The following is a 21,522-nucleotide window of genomic DNA, read 5'->3' as shown; positions in this document are numbered from 1 at the left end:
GCATTTGGTCAGTGCTCGGGACACTGGGAGAGCAGGAGCTTTTATGACCACCTTCTAATGGACAGTCCACCAGTTTCATGTCCAACAGCCCATGTATACATGTCACACACAATTAACACTGGGCCCATTACCCCAACACTAGGCCCATTACTCCCAACGCTGTCAATCACTGCAGGTCGCCACATCAATCAAGAGAAACTGTCCAATCATGATCCTCTAAGTTTGTGACGGACAGAGCCTTGCTCCAATCAGCTGTTGAGAGTTGCATGGTTGCCCCTGCCTCACTAATGATGCATGCCACACACAGGCCAGACCACTGCAGCATGAAAACACTGCCATGTGTTCCTTATATCTATCAGGAGGCCACTACTACACTTACCTCCAGGCAAATTCCATGTCCGTTTATTGCTTAAACCTGCTAAAGTGGAAGGTGCAAAAAACCCTAGGGATGGCAGACAATTAATCTAATTCCATTGTAATCTTTTAAACTATTACACAGGGAGGCAAAGATACCAAAAATGACTTCTTTTGACTACATGATCTTCTGGACTTAGTTTTAATGTTGCAGAATAGCATGGTTATCAAGGCTTCTTGATTATGGTAGCCCCACTCCCATGGCTAGTAATATTCAATGTTGGGCTAGTAAATAACTACTATTGTCATGCCCAACGGCTAGTGAATGTTTTTGGTCAAATGTTTTGTTGCCCCAAACCCCCAATGTTAATGTTTTTAAGCTCTATCTCCTTTCTTAGGTGACATATCTAAGTATTGCTATTATTTAATAGAATTGTATTAACTTAAAGTAATGTAGGGATAGTGAATTTTTAATCGTGGCTAGTAAAAAAAATTAAAAATTCTAGAAGCCCTGAGTTATTTAAATTTTATTTTAAATTCTGACTCAATTAAACCATTCAACTGATACCTTTCAATAAAGTTTAGTTTTCAGATATGTCAAAGTTAAAGGGACATTCTTGAGTTTTCTGCAATTCTGATATTATAGACTAACAGGGACTTTTTTGATGATTTTAATTACATATCAAATATATTTTTCTGCATAAAATATTAGTGGCTGTTTGTTAAACATGTTTCTGATTGTTATAATATTTTTTACGTTAAATTTCATTTTATTTCCTAAAATATTTTTTTTGTATGTACGAAATTATTTGAAGACAAAATTCAGTTCAGGTTTCTTACAAATATTAAGATGACCAGAAACACACTGAATATACAGACACTGATATTCTAAACAAGAAAATATATTTAATATGTAAGTTTGATCGTAGAAGTATTTTTATTAGTCAGAAACATCTTACAATGCAACAAATTCAGGAATGTCCTTTTAAAGTTAAGTTTGTTTTGTTTACAGGCCTGTAACTTAAGAATTTGTTACCTTCAGCAATTTTGAAAGGTTTTAGCCAAATACAAACTGCTCACACATAGTATTAGTAATATTGAGCTTGTCTACAGCAATTTTGAAAGGTTTTAGCCAAATACAAACTGCTCACATATAGTAATATTGAGCTTGTCTACAGCAATTTTGAAAGATTTTAGCCAAATACAAACTGCTCACACATAGTATTAGTAATATTGAGCTTGTCTACAGCAATTTTGAAAGGTTTTAGCCAAATACAAACTGCTCACATATAGTAATATTGAGCTTGTCTACAGCAATTTTGAAAGGTTTTAGCCAAATACAAACTGCTCACACATAGTATTAGTAATATTGAGCTTGTCTACAGCAATTTTGAAAGGTTTTAGCCAAATACAAACTGCTCATGTATAGTACCGTATATCTTCGCCTATAAGTCAAATTTTTTTCACCCAAAATTTATTTTATAACTTGGGGGGGTGGACTTATAAGAGGGTAGAAAAATTTCACCCAAAAATATTACCGTTTTGGGGATTATTTTACAAGTTTTATTGTTGAAGTATGCCCTGTATTTATACTCAAATATGTTAATTTGACACATTTATTTTTTATATTTTTTTGCCATTAGAACAGTTTTGGTTATGCGAGAAGGCATGCCATCTCACTCACATGCCAAGACAACAGTCCATTTAGTTAAAATAACAGTCATCACTAATAGCGAAAATGTAAAACAATACTAGTTGCCTGAGTTTATTTTAAAATCTGGTCACTGGCATTAATGGTTGTTCAAACAATGTTTTGTCGGTGATTAACTTCATGAATATTACTGAGCTTTCCATTAAAATAACTTAGACTGATCTCTGCAGTTCACTAGAGCAATAGGGACACACATCATTTGGTACAAAAACCAGTGTACTTTCCAGAGTTATCCCCCTTACATGTATTAATATGGTGGCAAAACATGTGATAAACCGATGATGATACATGTACTTTCAGTTTTATCGTAGCGATCTGTTGTCAGTGTTTATAAATAAAGTTGTTGTCTGTGCACAAAACCATGCTGTACAGTGCCATACGGTAACAGTCAAACAGCTTCCACTATCTATTAAGGGAATATTTCATTTTCATGCCATGTAGTTTGATTGCGATGTACAAAACGTGAAAACTGAAGTTTGTAAAATAATTTTCTTTTGTTCAAATATTGTACATTATTGTTCTCATGTTCTCAAAAAATAAGAAATACTTCAATATTTATAAGTTGTTTTTCATGGGTCGACTTATAAACTGGTCAATCAAAAAATAAGTTTTCAGGGCTTGAAATTAGGGAATCAACTTATAGCCGAGACAGACTTACAGGCGAAGATATACGGTAATATTGAGCTTGTTTACGATGTACAAAACGTGAAAACCGAAGTTTGTAAAATAATTTTCTTTTGTTCACATATTGTACATTATTGTTTTTATGTGCTGAAAATAAGAAATACTTCAATATTTATAAATAGTTTTTCATGGGTCGACTTATAAATGGGTCAATAAAAAAATAAGTTTTCAGGGCTTGAAATTAGGGACTCGACTTATAGCCGAGATCAACTTACAGGCGTAGATATACAGTAATATTGAGTTTGTCTACAGCAATTTTAAAAGGTTTTAGCCAAATACAAACTGCTCACATATAGTAATATTGAGCTTGTCTACAGCAATTTTAAACCAGTAACTTTTGCAACAAATAAACACAAAATAAAGAAAAAAAACTCACAAATTATCCCTTCATCTGATGGCAATCCTTTTTATGCAGCAGAAAAAATTACTGTCAGTAAAGCCCAGCACTGGCCTCGGTGGCGTCGTGGTTAGGCCATCAGTCTACAAGCTGGTAGGTATTGGGTTCGCATTCCAGTCGAGGCATGGGATTTTTAATCCAGATACCGACTCCAAACTCTGAGTGAGTGCTCCACAAGGCTCAATGGGTAGGTGTAAACCACTTGCACCGACCAGTGATCCATAACTGGTTCAACAAAGGCCATGGTTTGTGCTATCCTGCCTGTGGGAAGTGCAAATAAAAGATCCCTTGCTGCTAATCAGAAAGAGTAGCCCATGAAGTGGCGACAGCGGGTTTCCTCTCAAAATCTGTGTGATCCTTAACCATATGTCTGACACCATATAACCATAAATAAAATGTGTTGACTCTGTGTTAAATAAAATATTTCTTTCTTTCTTTCTTTAAAGCCCAGCAATTCATACCACAAGCATGGCAACTGCCATCATTAACTTTGGGTCAAGTAAAGTTTAAGGACACCACTAGAGCACACTGATTGATTAATCATTGCCTATTGGATGTCAAACATTGTTACATTTGGTATTTCTGACATACAGACAAATCTGAACTCAAGCGATTAAACTGCAGTGGTAGGTAGTCTGATCGGATGTAATTTTTGCCATCCAACACAAAATAAAACTGTCCGTTAAATACCTCTGACGAATATCAAGCTAATTTAAAATTCATTTGCAAAGACAAATAGTACTGAAATTTTTGTATACAAACATTAACTAGGGGTGGGAGGGAGAATCTCTTTAAAAATGTAGGTGTAGGGTTAAAAATAATTCAGTGGAATTAAATGTCTCGCCTACCATGAACATTTTTGGTGCACTGTGATGAACATCTATAGGTGCAACTGTAAACCAAGTTTCACTGTGATGAACATCCATAGGTGCAACTGTTAACCAAGTTTCACTGACCTGAGACATATTATTTGTGAGAAACTGATCTAAACTCCAAACTTTAATGCAAAACTTTAATGCAAAAGTTGACGTCATCGCCTCTGCCAGCATCAGAAAGGTAATACCTATATCTCACATGTTTACTTCATAAAGGCGAGACAGTAAACCATGGTGTTGCAATCTCATATTAAAAATCAACATTGAAAATCAAATACATTCCTTTTAGACATCACTATATAAATGTAATATATCTTTCCCACTATCTGCTCAACACTTGTTGATTGATTCACTGTCTGAATGACTGAATGACTGACACTGACTGACTGACTGACACTGACTGACTTGACTGATTTGACTAACAGACTTGACTAACTGACTGACACTGACTGACAGACTTGAGTAATTGACTGACACTGACTGACTTGACTGACAGACTTGACTAACTGACTGACACTGACTGACAGACTTGACTAACTGACTGACACTGACTGACAGACTTGACTAACTGACTGACACTGACAGACAGACTTGACTAACTGACTGACACTGACAGACTTGACTGACTGACACTGACTGACTTGACTGACAGACTTGACTGACTAACTGACTGACATGGACTAACTGACGACACTGACTGACTTAACTGACTTGACTGACTGATTGACTGACTAACAGACCAAAACTGCTGTAACTCTCGAACGATGAGGTTGTGTTTTGAGAACGTGGCGATTTCTCTCCCCCCCCCACCCTAGGGGCTGTGCTGCGATCGCTTGGGCCTTTGTCCAAGTACCGCATCAAGCACAATGGCGACTCAGCGACCGTCACGCTACACTACGGCAGCGAGACGAAGCGACGCGACCAGCAGAAGACGGAGGAGGCGACCTAAGACTACACAGGGGGAGCCTAACTTGGCGGCTCAACCGCCAGGGGCGGCTCCACCTGTTCCGAAGAGGAGGACGAGACGAGGAACGGTGCAGGGTGATCCAAACCCGGTGGCTAAACCACCGGGGGGCGGTTCATTCTGCTATTCCAGCTTCACCTACTCGGCCGAAGCACTCGCCAGGAACTATCCAGGGGGGACCAAAGCTGTCAGCTCCACTGACAGTGGAGGCCCCTCCTGTAGATGTTCCTTCATCGATGGACACGGGCCATGTGGTCATTAATGACCCGCCAGAAAGTCCACCACCACCTCCGGTTGTTGTTGACCCAGCGGAGATCCAGCGAGAATCCAAGAGGAGGAAGATGTCATCGGTCACCTCACCGAAGAAGTCCGACCAACCCGACTGGATTATCGTATGTGATAAACTCCCAACAAAGTATAGAGGAGCGGTTATTGGTGACTTCACCGATACCAAACACCTCAAGGGACCCTGGTCAGACAAGCACTGGCGCCAACTTCCAAAAGGACAGGGGAAGTACCAGCTACAACAGGCCCTACACTCCAAACAACTTTATGTGACAGCGCAGCAGGACGGGACTTCTGATGCCCACGATGTCCAACGCGACCATTCATCGCATTTTAAAGATGGTACTACGGGACACCTACACAGGAGCCCTGGACCGTAACACCCAGTTCTTGATTGAAGGACTCCCCAACTTCAGACCTGATCAGCCCATCAACTCGCCATGAGTCCTGCTGCGCCAACCTTAACTAGGACACGTAACCTCCTTTTTGGGCTTAGTTGGACTTTAAACGTTTTTCGATCGAGCTTCAAAATTCTCATGTTTATTTTTGTTTAAATAGTCCAACGCATTTTACTTCGGCGCCCGTTCAATTGCTCAAATCACCTTAAAACCTTTTCGGACCGAGCAGTCAAACTTATTTTTGGGTTTAAATTCTTAGTCCGGACATGATGTTAGGTGCAGTTATTCTCCATAGACTTAGGTTTTTCTAGGTAGAACCGAAGGAATCGAAATTCAGCCAATCAGAGCATGGCCCATATTCGGTGTCTACTATTTGGTCCGCGCAGTCGCTAGACGCTACTAAATACTTATTCCAAATTCCGACCATTTCAAACTCAATCCCCCCCCCTCCCTTGTCCTGGACTTAGTCACTGGCAAAGGCCAGAGATTAAGCCCAGGACAGGCGTGTGTGAAACCTTCGTGGTATATACGCACGTTAAACCTTTACCCCGACCCTGACTAACAGACTTGACTGACTGATCAACTGACATACTTGACTGACTTCACTGACTGATCAACTGATTGACATGAATGACATGAACGACTTGCTGACATGACTGACTGACTGACTGACTGACTTGACCAACTTAACTGACTGACTGATTGACTGACCAACTTGACCGACTTGATTGACTGATCGACTGACAGACATGACTGACTGACTGACTCTCTCACTTACTAACATGGCAGTTTTAAGAAATAATTATCAAACATCAACTACAGTGGCACCAAGTAAATTAAAACTCAAAAAGTGCAAAACAAATTTGCTGATGGATTGAAATAAAAACAGATCAAGTGTGACATTTTGATGAAATGAAAATCTTGGAAGAAACTCTACTATAGCCAGGGTTCCAGTCTACGTGGGCCAAATGTCTGTCATAACAATCTGTTCTGTAAGCTTGTCTATGTTTTGTGATGATCATTGAGCCAGGTGCCAGCAAGCCATCTTGGCGCCACTCTGTATATACCAACACAAGCTGGTGCTCATCATTCAAGCAAGTGCGCCAAACAAAAACACACTACCACAAATCAATCAAAACCCCACACTCTACAACACTGCTAAATGTTCTCACTGGCCCACTTTCTTTCTCCTAATACTATTAGTATGGCTCACTCTCTTACTCACTTTCTCTCTATCACTTTCTTCTCTCTTTCTCTCTCTTTTCTTCTCTCTTTGTCTCTCTATCGATCTACTATCTTTTCTTTGTAACTCTCTTCTATCTCTCTCTCTCTCTCATTCATTCTCCCTCTTTCTCATTCACTAATTTTTTCTCTCACTCTCTTTTCCATCTGTCTCTCCCCCTTTTTTTCTCTCTCTCTGTCTGTCTGTCTTTCTCTCATTCATTCTCTCTATCTCTTTCTTCTCTTTCTTTCTTTCTCTCATTCATTCTTTCTATATCTGTCTCTGTCTCACCCATTATCTGATTAGTTTTTCTCCACCCCAACCAGTGCTACATGGCTGATATATCAAAGGCTATGGTATGTGCTGTCCTGTCTGTGAGAAAGGGAACATTAAAGATCCCTTGCTGCTAATGGAAAATGTAACATGTTTCCATTGAAGACAATGTGTCACAATGACCAAACATGACATTTAATGTGCTTTAGTGTATTCACGCTCTCTTTTACTAATACTTTCTCCTTTCCCATTTCTATCTCTCTCTCTTTCCTTGCTCCTCCCCCCCGCTCTCTCTCTCTCTCTCTCTCTCTCTCTCTCTCTCTCTCTCTCTCTCCCCCTCCCTTGCTGCTAATGGAAAATGTAACATGTTTCCATTGAAGACAATGTGTCACAATGACCAAACATGACATTTAATGTGCTTTAGTGTATTCACGCTCTCTTTTACTAATACTTTCTCCTTTCCCATTTCTATCTCTCTCTCTTTCCTTGCTCCTCCCCCCCCCCCCCCCCCCCCCCCCCCCCCCCCCCCCCCACCCCCCCCCCCCCCCCCCCCCCGCTCTCTCTCTCTCTCTCTGCCCCTGTCATCTCTCTCTCTGTCTCTCTCTCCCCCTCTCTCTCTCTGTGTACAGTTATGCAGCTCTCATTTCACTCTTCTCTCTCTCTGTCAGTCTGTATTATGGAGCTCTCTCTTTCTTTCTCTTTCTCTCTGTGTGTATGAACAGTGAATACACTAGGTTATTACTTGTTCCATGTGCTATAGTGCCATTAAACAAACATTTCTTCTTCTCTTTTTTTCTTGGATAGGAAGAAAAAATCCTTAAAAGAAACCACTTGTATATAGTGATAGCAGTATATTACTAGTCAATTGAAAATTGATTAGCAACTACTGTTTAATGTGTAGCAATCTCTGAAACTTGCAAATCACAATGTGATACTAAACAAAATGTTCCCTGACCAATAACTCCAAAACTCAAAATTCACAGGAAGCAGGAAGCTAATGCCACTCATATACAATAAACTTTTTAATAATGAATTTCAAAAGCAGATTTTTCTTTCCAACTCAATTTAACAGTATTCCAGAAACAATAATTTTCTAAAGTAACAATATGAATAATAAGTTTTCATCTGTATTTGTCTCAAGTCCTCGACATTGCTGTTGACAAAAGTTAAGTTTATTTTGTTTAACAACACCACTAGAGCTAGGGCTGTAATGAATACTCGAAAATGTGGTGCATTGAATAGTGATCTGCATCGAAGATGCACTCGTATTCATCACTCACTTAACCGAATACAGGTTTAACATTCCTAGTAACAATTTTGATGCTGTGTTCATACAAATATTATCCAATAGCTTTTCCCAATATTGGGCTTCAAGGTTGCAAAGATCAGGGTCAATTTTAAAGAATTAATTATTTCCTAGTTACTTTGAAACTAGGTTGCACATTTGCAACTGAGTTTATCATCAGGATAATGGTATAATAAATAAATATAAATTACTCACAAGTATGCTTCGTATTGTAAAACTGTAGTGACAATTCTTTTCTTCATTCCTGAAACACAATTTTAATTTTTGTTTAATACTGAAGCACATTCCCCAGAAACAGCAATATATATAATACATATAATACAGTATGTTGACTGTAATAGAATATATTCATGTAATAAATAGAAATTATTATACAAGTTGTGTGTCATACTGATATGCAAGTATATATTGTCTGTTGACCTGTTTCGGTAAGGGACCTGTTTTGGTGGTTGACACCATTTGTGTGCAACATTTGAAGATTTCTGATGGCATTGACTTTTGCATGGGGAAAAGTAAACAAATGTCACATTCACAGAAATGTTCTTAAAAACAAGGTTAAAACAAGCAAAGAAAGCAAGATTGAACTTAACCCACTCATAAACACGGCACATTCCTTAATACCTTTTTTCTATGATTTTCAAAGAATGTTATTTGAAATAAAACCTAATTTTAAAAACTATTTTTGTCTGTTCTCAGCTGTACTGCTATCATGATTGTCATGGTGTTTGCTGGAAAAACTCTCTTTACAGATACTTGCCAAAAATATATTGTTTTAACATTTATATCTTTCTGGATATCTGTTTATATATTTATTAAAACTCAGAACGAAGCTTATATTTTTAAACCAAACAATTTTACCATTATAACTATTAATTTGCTCAACTTTTTATTATTATTATTATTGTTATTATTACTGTTTATTTTTTTATTTTTTTATTTTTTTATTTTATTTTATTTCATTATTATTACTATATTCTTAAAATGTACTTTTTTTATTTTATTTATACTTATTATCTTGATTCCTGTATTTAATCCTTCTTCTATAACCTAGACTGACAGAAACCATAACAGTTTTTTTATTATTACATTTATAAACCATTGTGTTGTTATTTGTCTTGTTTTGTTTACGGAAACAAAACATTATTTGCATAGTTTACATATATTTATATGAAAGTTTACTTGAAATCTAATAATTATGTCATGTACTGGTGCTGTCCGCGACTCATGTTTTGTCCTCAGCATGAGTTGTCTGTCATGTAAATGAGGGATTAGAATAAAAAAAAATTTTTAAATAAATAAATAAAAAAATAAATTAATTAATTTGCTCAACTTATAACACGATTGCAAGATAACAGAATTGTTATATTTGTTTTCCTAAAATGTTGTCTGTTAACATTGGTTCTCAAGAACTTCATTTTGTAATTTGTCTTAAAATATTTAAAATCATTTTTATAAATTATTATAAGTATATGTTTTGTTGAACAAAACATAAAAGACTGAAAACTTTTGGCTGTAAGCTATACTACTAAAAGTTTCACTCACCGAAATTACGTAATTAACAATATCGACTGCTGATGCATGCTACAGTTTTTGACGCACGTGTAGTGATCTTTGCTACATAGAGGCCAGTTTAGAGCTCATTTAATTTAAGCACAGAAATACTAATAAAAAGGTAGCTATTTGGATAAATATTTATAAGTATTGATATGCTTTAGAACCGAATGCTTATGCTCACTGAAACTGATTCACCCATGATATATATACTGAACAAAATAAGAAACTTCCGCTAACTTTGCTTGAACATAACTTGATGAAAACAAACCGGGGGAATAATTGTTATATATGCGTTTAAAGAGTGTTCCATGATGCATCATTTGGTGCAAAAATCATGGCCATAGGTTAACAGAAACTGGGAGAAATTTTGACCAAGTGTGGTAGGGGTTAAAAAAACAAACACCCACTTAATAACGGGTATGACCACCTCTTGAATTGACCACTGCAGTGCATCGCAGGCGCATAGAATTGACTAAAGTGTTGATTTCTGCCTGTGGAATATTGTTCCATTTCTGAATGAGCGCTTGACAAAGTTCGTTGACGTTAACGGGTGGGTTGGGACGACGCCTCAATCGTCTGTCCAGACTATCCCAGACATGCTCGATGGGGTTGAGATCAGGACTTTTAGCGGGCCAGTCATCAATGAAATCAATGTTATTTGTCCTAAGAAAATTTACAGCTGTATGAGAGGTGGCATTATCATGCTGAAAAATTGAGATGTTGGCGTTGTTATGGAACAGAGGAATGACGTGATGAGCGAGAATGTCATCGCGGTAACGTTGAGCATTTGAATTGCTATCAATGACGACTAGTGGTGAACGATAACCATGGGCAATGGCTGGCCAGACCATGACACAACCCCCACCCCGAAACGATCTCGTTCAAGAACACAACAGTCAGCATAGCATTCATTTCTCCTATGGTAGACGCGCAACCTGCCATCACCACCTTGTAAAGAAAATCTGGATTCATCCGAAAAAAGAACGGTATTCCAGCATCGTCGTATCCAACGAGTGTGTACACGTGCCCAATTAAGACGATTTAGACGATGACGTTGCATTAAAACGCATCCGACGTTCGTGCATGTAAACCATTCTCCCGCAGACGATTACGAACAGTTTGCCCACTGATTCAGTTATTATGAAGCCCAGGTGTGTTGGCAGCAGTAGCAGTGGCAGTTTGGAATCGATTGCGCAAATGCGTGTTCATGATATAGCGGTCTTGACCACGCGTTGTAACACGCGGACGTCCACGACGTGGCAAGTCGTTGGTGCTTCCTGTCGTTCGAAATCTTACGCGAAGATTTTGTATCGCTCGAACTCCCAACATACCTTGCAATGTCTTCTGTCGACATGCCAGCATCAAGCATGCCAATCGCCCGTTCGCATAAATTATTGGGTATTCTTGGCATACTAAAAATGCTACAATGTAAAAAACTTTAATTTTTTTACAAATTTGGAAGCGTTTTCGTTCACGTGACCACAATGTCAGTAAGACAAGTAAAGCAAATTGACCGAATACTACAAGGGACATGTCGAACCATGCATGCACGTGCAAATTGAATTTCATGTTGTCGACAATTAACAGTGCAAAAATAATCGATAAAATTCATAAATCCTGATAATACAGCTCAAGGCTAATACTACCTATATAATTTCATTACACAATGAATTCTTTAACACAACAAATACTATATGTACAAATCGGAAGTTTCTTTTTTTGTTCAATATATATATCAATAACTATAAACTAACTACAGTGAAACACCTCTAAACCAGACTCTCTTGGGACCAAGACAAATGTCCTGTTTAAAGAGGGATCCAGTTTAGAGAGGTTACATTCTGTCCTGGTTTTTAAAATAAGGGACTGTAAAAAGTCCGGTTTTGCAGAAATTCCTGTTTACAGAGAGGTTTCACTGTAATATTAAATAATTTTTAATCCTGTAACTATAGTAATTAACTAGTACTGTGTTCAAGTTATTTCAGTCATAATTATTTACCCACCATGCCATTGGCCATTACTAGCTACTGACAACTGAGAGAAATGCTCAGCAGCAAAAACCATTTGCCATTTCTTGTCAAATTAAAGCGCCATGCAACCAGGAAGCTGTTACTTGCAGATAGGACCTCCAGCTGGGCATGTCATCTGCATGAGGCTGTAATAAAACACATAGGTACTGGACCAATGCTGTGGTGATGGCATCCTCAGATTTGCACATCACCAACAGGTGTCATGACCACGCACACAGCAGCACAGCTGACAAAACCACTATAAAACAAAATGTTAACTTGTTATTTGCAGGCCCCATCCTGGATTGGCCATACAGGAACCCTGCAGAGTTATGCACCCCTCCAGGGGAGGTCACTCTGTCCTAAAAATTCTGCTAAGTGAGGTCAATTAACTGTCAATTCAAGTAACAATAACAATTTGTTTATAGTTTCTGTATGATGTAGTGTAGGGTACCGTTGGTATTATATTTTAAAAGGAAAAACAGAAATATGTGAATAAACTGTTAAACATTTTAAACTTTATAATAAAATTATTAACTATACTAAAACGCAAAAGAAACGCAGGTCCTGAAAATGCGAAAGAATTGCACTTTGTAAAGCAGTATCTTTGGTGGAATTGAACCTCAACTGTGTTAAAGGACATGGCACACACCCACACCGCAGTCCCACCTGCGTGTCAATTTCATTACCTGTGTGACGTCACGAATTCTCAAAACACGTTGTTTGCACGTGCTGGATCATCCGTATCATGAATCCAGTGCAAACACACTCATTGAAATGCTTATAAAGCCTACACACCTGGATTTAATCGCATAAATTCAATTTGAGTAGTGACAGACAACAGAATCACATTTTTAAAATGCCGCGACTGACGCAACTCCAGCGAGGGATGGCCATCGGGATGTTGCAAGCCGGACAGACCCGTACTGCTGTAGCCAGACAATTGGGATGTCATGTTTCGACAATCGCACGCCTTTCTCAACGTCACCAAATCACTGGATCTGTGAACGATCGACCACGCACCGGCCGCCCGAGGGTGACAACCGCAGCCCTAGACCGGTACATCCGGGTGACCCACCTTAGGAATCGGATGCTGCCAGCAGCTAACACCGCTCACCAGGTGCGTGGTCCACGTGGTCCAGTGTCCGCCGATACCGTCCGACGCCGTCTGAGGGCAGCAGGACTCCGTAACCGCCGTCCTTATGTGGGACCAATATTGACCCCTCGGCACTGCCAACAACGTCAACAGTGGGCGCAACAACATCAAAGATGGCGACGTGGCCAGTGGCAACAAGTTCTGTTTACTGATGAGAGCCGTTACAATGTTTCCAACGCTGATGGCCGAATCCGAGTATGGCGACGTCGACATGAACGTTACTCCGACTGCTGCGTTCTGCAGGCCGACCGATGGGGCGGGGGTAGTGTGATGGTGTGGGGTGGGTTCTCATTCAACCACAGAACACAACTTCATGTGTTCAGACAACGCGTTAATGCCGCCGTGTACCAAAATGACGTCATCAACAATCACGTCGTTCCCTTCTTTGCCGCTCACCCACGTGTGCGCTTGCTGCAGCAAGACAATGCCAGGCCGCACACTGCCAGGGCAACACAGGCGTTGCTGGCTCAGCACAACATCCCAACGTTGCCGTGGCCAGCCTTATCACCGGACATGGCGCCTATCGAACACGTCTGGGATGAAATCGGACGTCGCCTTCAGGCTCGCGGACAACCTCAGAATATGCAGGCGCTGGAGGCAGCATTGGTCCATGAATGGAACTCACTCCCTCAGGCATTCTTTCAACGGCTTGTCAACTCAATGAGGAGACGTTGCACTGCCTGTTTGAATGCCCAGGGTGGTCACACGCGATACTGACTTTGACAATGCTACAGGTCGTCTCTTTCACATTTTTAACATGGACCCCCACCCTACTTTATGACATGAAACAATAGCCAAAAAGGAATTCAATCAAAAATTTCCAACACCAATGTGTGCCGAATTGGTGTAGCTCCAAAATAAATGTTGAAATCTTCATTTCGTTTTGTTTTTTTAATATTTTATATCCAATTTAATGAGAACCTGCGTTTCTTTTGCGTTTTAGTATATTAGCTGTACAGTTTAAATCTATAACAAGTAAAAAGTATTATTCCTACTCCCAAGCACTTGACACTTGACTGGTATTATTATTATATCACCAGTTTCGGTGAGCATAAGCATTCGGTTCTAAAGCATATCGATATTTATAAACAGATCGCTTTATCCAAATAGCTACCTTTTTATTAGTATTTCTATGCTTCAAAGGAGCAAAGTTTACTGCACTTGTGTCAAAATCTGTAGTATGTATCAGTCGTAAACATTGTTAACTACATTACCTGTTTCGGTGAGTGAAACGTCTAGTGCTATAGCTTATAGCCAAAACTTTCCAACACAAAACTGTTCATTGTTTTAAATATTTTAAGGCAAATTACAAAATGGAGTCCTTGAGAACCAATGTTAACAGACAACGTTTTAGGAAAAAATATATAACAATTCTTATGTTTTGTAATCAGGTTATAAGTTGAGCAAATGAATAGTTATAATGGTAAAATTGTTTGGTTAAAAATATAAGCTGCATTCTGAGTTTTAAAAAATATATAAACAGATATCCAGAAAGATATTTATGTTAAAACATATAAGGACCATACATGTTTGGTAAGTATCTGTAAAGAGAGTTTTATCTGCAGAAGCCGTGACAATCATGTGACTTCAATAACAAAATAGCAGTAAAGCTGAGAACAGACAGAAATAGTTTTTAAAATTAAGTTTTCTTTCAAATTACTGTTTCGCCCCAAGGATTGATCTTCTTGAGACTAGTCAGAAAAACATCTACCAAAGGATGAGTGCCAGAAATATTTTCTAGTTCACTCATCCTTACGATTTTAGCATAATTATTATAAAATTCACTGCATATTATTTTGTACCATGACGTCTCAACCCTGCTCACAGCCAGGGGTTGAAATTTAATTTTTTTACCACTATCCCAAAGGAATAGTAAATTTAAAAACCCACTATTCCGTCTAAAAATATACTATCCCTTCAATTCTTAATGTACCACTAGTTTTCCTGACTGTGCTACGTCGCCATGTACAACATTGTATAACGAACAATTGTTTATATACCAGTCTATGCATTACTGTGTACTAGCTGGAATTATAATTTTGTACCGGTAAGTGCACGAGAAAGGTCTTAGTAGCGCATGGATTTGTTCTGCTGAAAAATGTAGCTGAAGAAAAAGCGTAAGCGGAATAGTCACAGGCAATTTTCGGTATTCCGTGCTTTATTTTGACTTTCACGACGGAATATTGGATGAATTGTTTTACTATTCCATTTCTAAATATACTATTTGGGGAATAGCGTAAAATTGGACCCCTGACAGCTGATATATATTACGTCACTAGAAGGAATGCATTCAGTGTCACATATTTATAGGATATTAAACTCACTTCCATTTCGTATTATGTTTATGTCCCGAGTGAAATAATTTTCAATTGTCACGAGTTTTAGCGAGTGACAATGAAACTTATTTCACTCGGGACATAAACATGATACGAAATGGTAGCGAGTTTAATATCCTACTTATTACCCATAATCGATCTTAATATATATCACTGAACTCGTTTGGTTGACGTTCCCGTAAGGTTGCAGTACATTCTAGTGTGACGTATCACTTTGATATGTACCAAGATATTTTTCACCATATGGGTAATAATATTGATTATGGAATGACATAATGAACAGGTAGCAACGGATGTACTTCTAAACGACAAGTTGATTTAACCAATGAAAAGGGTGGATTACCGTCTAGGGGACGTATGCTAGACGTTGATTGAACTAGAAAGATTTATTTCATATGAGTTGACATATCATGGAATAGGTCTGTTTTGCATAGTTAGGGATGGGAAAAAGATTTATTTCATATGGGCCGACGTCATGGAATGGGTCTGTCTTGCATAGCTAGGGATGGGAGAAAGATTTATTCCATATGGGCTGACATCATGGAATGGGTCTGTCTTGCATAGCTAGGGATGGGAAAAATTAACAAAAAGTCATACACACGAATGGAAGTTATATTAATTTATCTGTCTGAGAGCTATTTTGTATAAAAGGCCAACGGAAAAAAAAAGAAGAAGAAGAAACAAATGCTTTATTTAATGACCCACTCAACACATTTCAACTACAAGTATGGCTATAATGGTGTTGGACACACGGTAAAGGACACCAGTAAGGGATTAATAAATATAGAATACTAAACTAGCTTTCCTGTTATACCATTTTTATGAAATGAGCAGAATTGAGTCAGATACCAACACTGTTCACGAGTTTCATAAAAATGGTATGACAGGCAAGCTAGTTTAGTATTTTATTTATTACAAACTAACTGCAAACAAGCCGCAACACAGAAGTAGATGTCAAGACCTACTACACATTATTTTTCTACGAACTGGGTCAGCAAGTGATCTACATCACGCTCACATCACGCCAAAATCACACAGGATTGATACCGAGTGATTGCTATGATATGAGCAATATCTTACACTGGTGTGTAATATAAGATTACAAGATTTTAAGATAATTTAGTATATACAGTGAAAACCAGAGACCCATGGAACCAAGTTGCCCAGTGGTAAAGCTCTCACTTAATGTGTGGTCAGTCTGGGATCGATCCCCTTTGGTGGTGCAATTGGGCTATTTCCCATTCCAACCAATGTACCATGCCACAGCCTTTGGCACATCAGGAACTAAGAAGCATCCGTCCACCAAAGGCAAAAGACCTTTTATCGGTCAAAGCTCAGATGGTCAAAGCTCTTCTAGTAAAATCCAGCCTATTTCAATAAGAATTACCATGGTAACAATATACCTGTCAGCGATACATGTTATGTTGTCAGCTTCTAACAATAGGTGAATGACCAAGATGTTATACAGAACTGTGACATGTGATACTCCAAATACCTGAAAACCACTAACCTCGATGGACCAATGATTAGGCCATCTGGTAGGTACCGAGTTCAAATCTCAGTACTGACACCCAGTTCAAGTGTTTGTTTTGTTTATACCGCGACTGGTATATCAAAGGATGTGGTATGTGCTATCCTGTCTCAGGCCTTAGGATTTCAAATTTCATATGGAGTCTGAAATCCAGGCCATCTCATGGTGATATTTTCCATGTTTCGTAGGAGAATGAATGACGAATGTAACAGTCATCAGGAAATTTGTAAACTTGCCTTCATATTTTTAATTAATTGTCTGATTATTCATGAAGTAGGCTGTGTTCAGCGACAGCGATTGAGGGAAACTTTCCCGAACTATTTTGACTGTTCTCGAAAAGATCATTTGGTTTCACGTGTTGAGTAAAAAACCAAAACAAAGTCTAGCAAACGTAAGCCACAAACAGTTGGCTGAAATTTAGCCAATGGGATCAGGTTAAAATGGAATCACTACAAAAATATTAACCCATTTTCATTGGCAAAAACGGAACCGATTTGGCAAAAACATACCTCAAAGTATTGGCTCAGTATGGTGAAAATGGTAGCCTACCTTTTAAACATATTCTTATTATTGCATATAATAAACAGGAACCATTTATAACTACCCATCCTGCCCTCTCATGTGCAGGTCTATACCGAAATACAATTTACACATTTTAAACAAACTTCATTTTTATTGTTTATTTTACCCTAACCTGGAACAGTTAGTCTGTCAGAAATGGGAAATTTGCCTTAAAAGTCAAATAAAAGCTAGACACAAATTTTCAGCTCAGTATCTTGAAGCATTCCTGAGAAAAAGTCTTAAAAACTAATTTTCATTTTTTCTTAAGTTCAACGACTATAACTCTGTAAAAGATGGGTAAATTGCCAGGAAAGTCAAACGTGATCTGTAATAGTACATAATAAAGCTTTATCCTGTAATCACTGTTTCTATTAATATAATATGATGACGGATAAAGCTAAATCATATCCTGATACTAGCAGGATATGACTTTTGACATCACTCACGTGAGAGGGGCGAGGCATAGCCCAGTGGTAAAGTGCTCGCTTGATGCACTGTCAGTTTGGGATCGATCCCCGTCAGTGGGCCCATTGCGCTATTTCTCGCTCCAGCCAGTGCACCACGACTGGTACATCAAAGGCTGTGGTATGTGTAATCCTGTCTATGGGATGGTGCATATAAAAGATCCCTTGTTGCTAATCTAAAAGAGTAGCCCATGAAGTGGCGACAGTGGGTTTTCTCCCTCAATATCTGTGTGGTCCTTAATGTCCGACGCCATATAACCATAAATAAAATGTGTTGAGTGCATCGTTAAATAAAACATTTCCTTCACTCATGTGGCATCACATGCATAGCTACATTACAAAATTGCTCATTTGACCTCTAGGTCTTTGTACAATGTGGCTGAAATAACAGAAATAATAGCTTTTCCTTAATTATCAGGCTCAAAATACAGATGTGACCATCCTGCAGAAAGTTAAAAAATATAAAAATGTATACAAAAATTCATACACATAAATGGAAGTTATATTAATTTATCTGTTTGAGAGTTATTTTGTATAAAAGACCAAAGGAAAAAAAAAGAAGAAGAAACAAATGCTTTATTTAATGACCCACTCAACACATTTCAACTACAAGTATGGCTATAATGGTGTTGGACACACGGTAAAAGACACCAGTAAGGGATTAACAAATATAGAATACTAAACTAGCTTTCCTGTTATACCATTTTTATGAAATGAGCAGAATTGAGTCAGATACCAACACTGTTCACGAGTTTCATAAAAATGGTATGTCAGGCAAGCTAGTTTAGTATTTTATTTACTACAAACCAACTGCAAACAAGCAGCAACACAGAAGTAAGCAGATGTCAAGACCTACTACACATTATTTTTCTACGAACTGGGTCAGCAAGTGATCTACATCACGCTCACATCACGCCAATATCACACAGGATTGATACCGAGTGATTGCTATGACATGAGCAATATCTTACACTGGTGTGTAATATAAGATTACAAGATTTTAAGATAATTTAGTATATACAGTGAAAACCAGAGACCCATGGAACCAAGTTGCCCAGTGGTAAAGCTCTTACTTAATGTGTGGTCAGTCTGGGATCGATCCCCTTTGGTGGTGCAATTGGGCTATTTCCCATTCCAACCAATGTACCATGCTACAGCCTTTGGCACATCAGGAACTAGGAAGCATCCGTCCACCAAAGGCAAAAGACCTTTTATCGGTCAAAGCTCAGATGGTCAAAGCTCTTCTAGTAAAATCCAGCCTATTTCAATAAGAATTACCATGGTAACAATATACCTGTCAGCGATACACGTTATGTTGTCAGCTGCTTCCAATAGGTGAATGACCAAGATGTTATACAGAACTATGACATGTGATACTCCGAATAACTGAAAACCACTAACCTCGATGGACCAATGATTAGGCCATCTGGTAGGTACCGAGTTCAAATCTCAGTATTGACACCCAGTTCAAGTGTTTGTTTTGTTTATACCGCGACTGGTATATCAAAGGATGTGGTATGTGCTATCCTGTCTCAGGCCTTAGGATTTCAAATTTCATATGGAGTCTGAAATCCAGGCCATCTCATGGTGATATTTTCCATGTTTCGTAGGAGAATGAATGACGAATGTAACAGTCATCAGGAAATTTGTAAACTTGCCTTCATATTTTTAATTAATTGTCTGATTATTCATGAAGTAAGCTGTGTTCAGCGACAGCGATTGAGGGAAACTTTCCCGAACTATTTTGACTGTTCTCGAAAAGATCATTTGGTTTCACGTGTTGAGTAAAAAACCAAAACAAAGTCTAGCAAACGTAAGCCACAAACAGTTGGCTGAAATTTAGCCAATGGGATCAGGTTAAAATGGAATCACTACAAAAATATTAACCCATTTTCATTGGCAAAAACGGAACCGATTTGGCAAAAACATACCTCAAAGTATTGGCTCAGTATGGTTAAAATGGTAGCCTACCTTTTAAACATATTCTTATTATTGCATATAATAAACAGGAACCATTTATAACTACCCATCCTGCCCTCTCATGTGCAGGTCTATACCGAAATACAATTTACACATTTAAACAAACTTCATTTTTATTGTTTATTTTACCCTAACCCGGAACAGTTAGTCTGTCAGAAATGGGAAATTTGCCTTAAAAGTCAAATAAAAGCTAGACACAAATTTTCAGCTCAGTATCTTGAAGCATTCCTGAGAAAGTCTTAAAAACTAATTTTCATTTTTCTTAAGTTCAAGGACTATAACTCTGTAAAAGATGGGTAAATTGCCAGGAAAGTCAAACGTGATCTGTAATAGTACATAATAAAGCTTTATCCTGTAATCACTGTTTCTATTAATATAATATGATGACGGATAAAGCTAAATCATATCCTGATACTAGCAGGATATGACTTTTGACATCACTCACGTGAGAGGAGCGAGGAATAGCCCAGTGGTAAAGTGCTCGCTTGATGCACTGTCAGTTTGGGATCGATCCCCGTCAGTGGGCCCATTGCGCTATTTCTCACTCCAGCCAGTGCACCACATTTTGATAGAGTATGTCATGAATCCCCTCCCTCCCATATGCTCTTTGCATGTGATATTCAACCCCTACCATTCGTGGCACGTACATATTTTATTTAGATGTCCGATAACCTATTAACATCATAAAAGTAACAACAAAAAGGTTTACAGCGTCAATACATTGTATTTGTGTCATTAGTTTTATTTTATTTCTTCTTTTTATGAACTTTAAAAAACAAAAACAAAACTCGCCCATCAAGATAAAATACATTTCATTATATATAAACAAATGATAGAAAATTTGTAAGCACATGAATATATAAATTAAATATATTAATACAATATTTTTCACAAATATACAAAGTTGATCTTACGTAACCTACAGCAAGTGCTACTCATACTCAGTTAGGGATTCATGTAATGAAATTACTACCGATTATGTATTAAGCACTCCAGGAAGACAAAACCATAATTATAAACATTTAAAAAAAAAAAAAAAATTGTTTTTATTTATTGGGGGGGCAGAAAAAAACACTCTATTAAGTTGATTTTCGACATGCTCTCTAGCTTGTTCTGAATGTGCACGTAAAACCCTATGACATGACATGACATGACGTGCTCTCTAATTATACACAAGCTGTTGTGATTTTGACAGCTAAATAAAAATAATATTTTAGGCCTACGTCATTTTCTCCCCTAAAAAAAACTACAGGAAATAATGGCACCTATTCGACTGCTACCTTCAGTACTCAAGCACATGTGTGACGTCAAATTTTTTATTTCAATGATAGTAGTCAGAAGGTTAAATATTTTTTACAAAATTATATTTGAATTTAAATACTATTTCTATACCCCTATATTTAAGCGATACATTACAAATAATTAGTGTTGGTTCAAATGTGTAACACGTTTGATTGAGCGT

The 21,522-nt window shown here is 38.0% G+C and overlaps 1 protein-coding gene across 1 annotated transcript in view; it reads right to left on the bottom strand.

Annotated features, from left to right (window-relative positions):
• Positions 1-21,522, bottom strand: part of LOC121388073 (protein CBFA2T1-like) — a 204,551-nt gene that overhangs the window by 112,164 nt on the left and 70,865 nt on the right. Inside the window, exon 3 of the mRNA XM_041519282.1 lies at positions 8,665-8,713. Coding sequence (XP_041375216.1) covers positions 8,665-8,713 — 49 coding nt within the window. The remainder of the gene's footprint in view (positions 1-8,664; positions 8,714-21,522) is intronic.

Source organism: Gigantopelta aegis, chromosome 14, assembly GCF_016097555.1.
Source record: "Gigantopelta aegis isolate Gae_Host chromosome 14, Gae_host_genome, whole genome shotgun sequence".
Lineage (NCBI taxonomy): Eukaryota > Metazoa > Mollusca > Gastropoda > Neomphalida > Peltospiridae > Gigantopelta > Gigantopelta aegis.
This window is presented reverse-complemented; position numbering and strand designations above follow the sequence as displayed.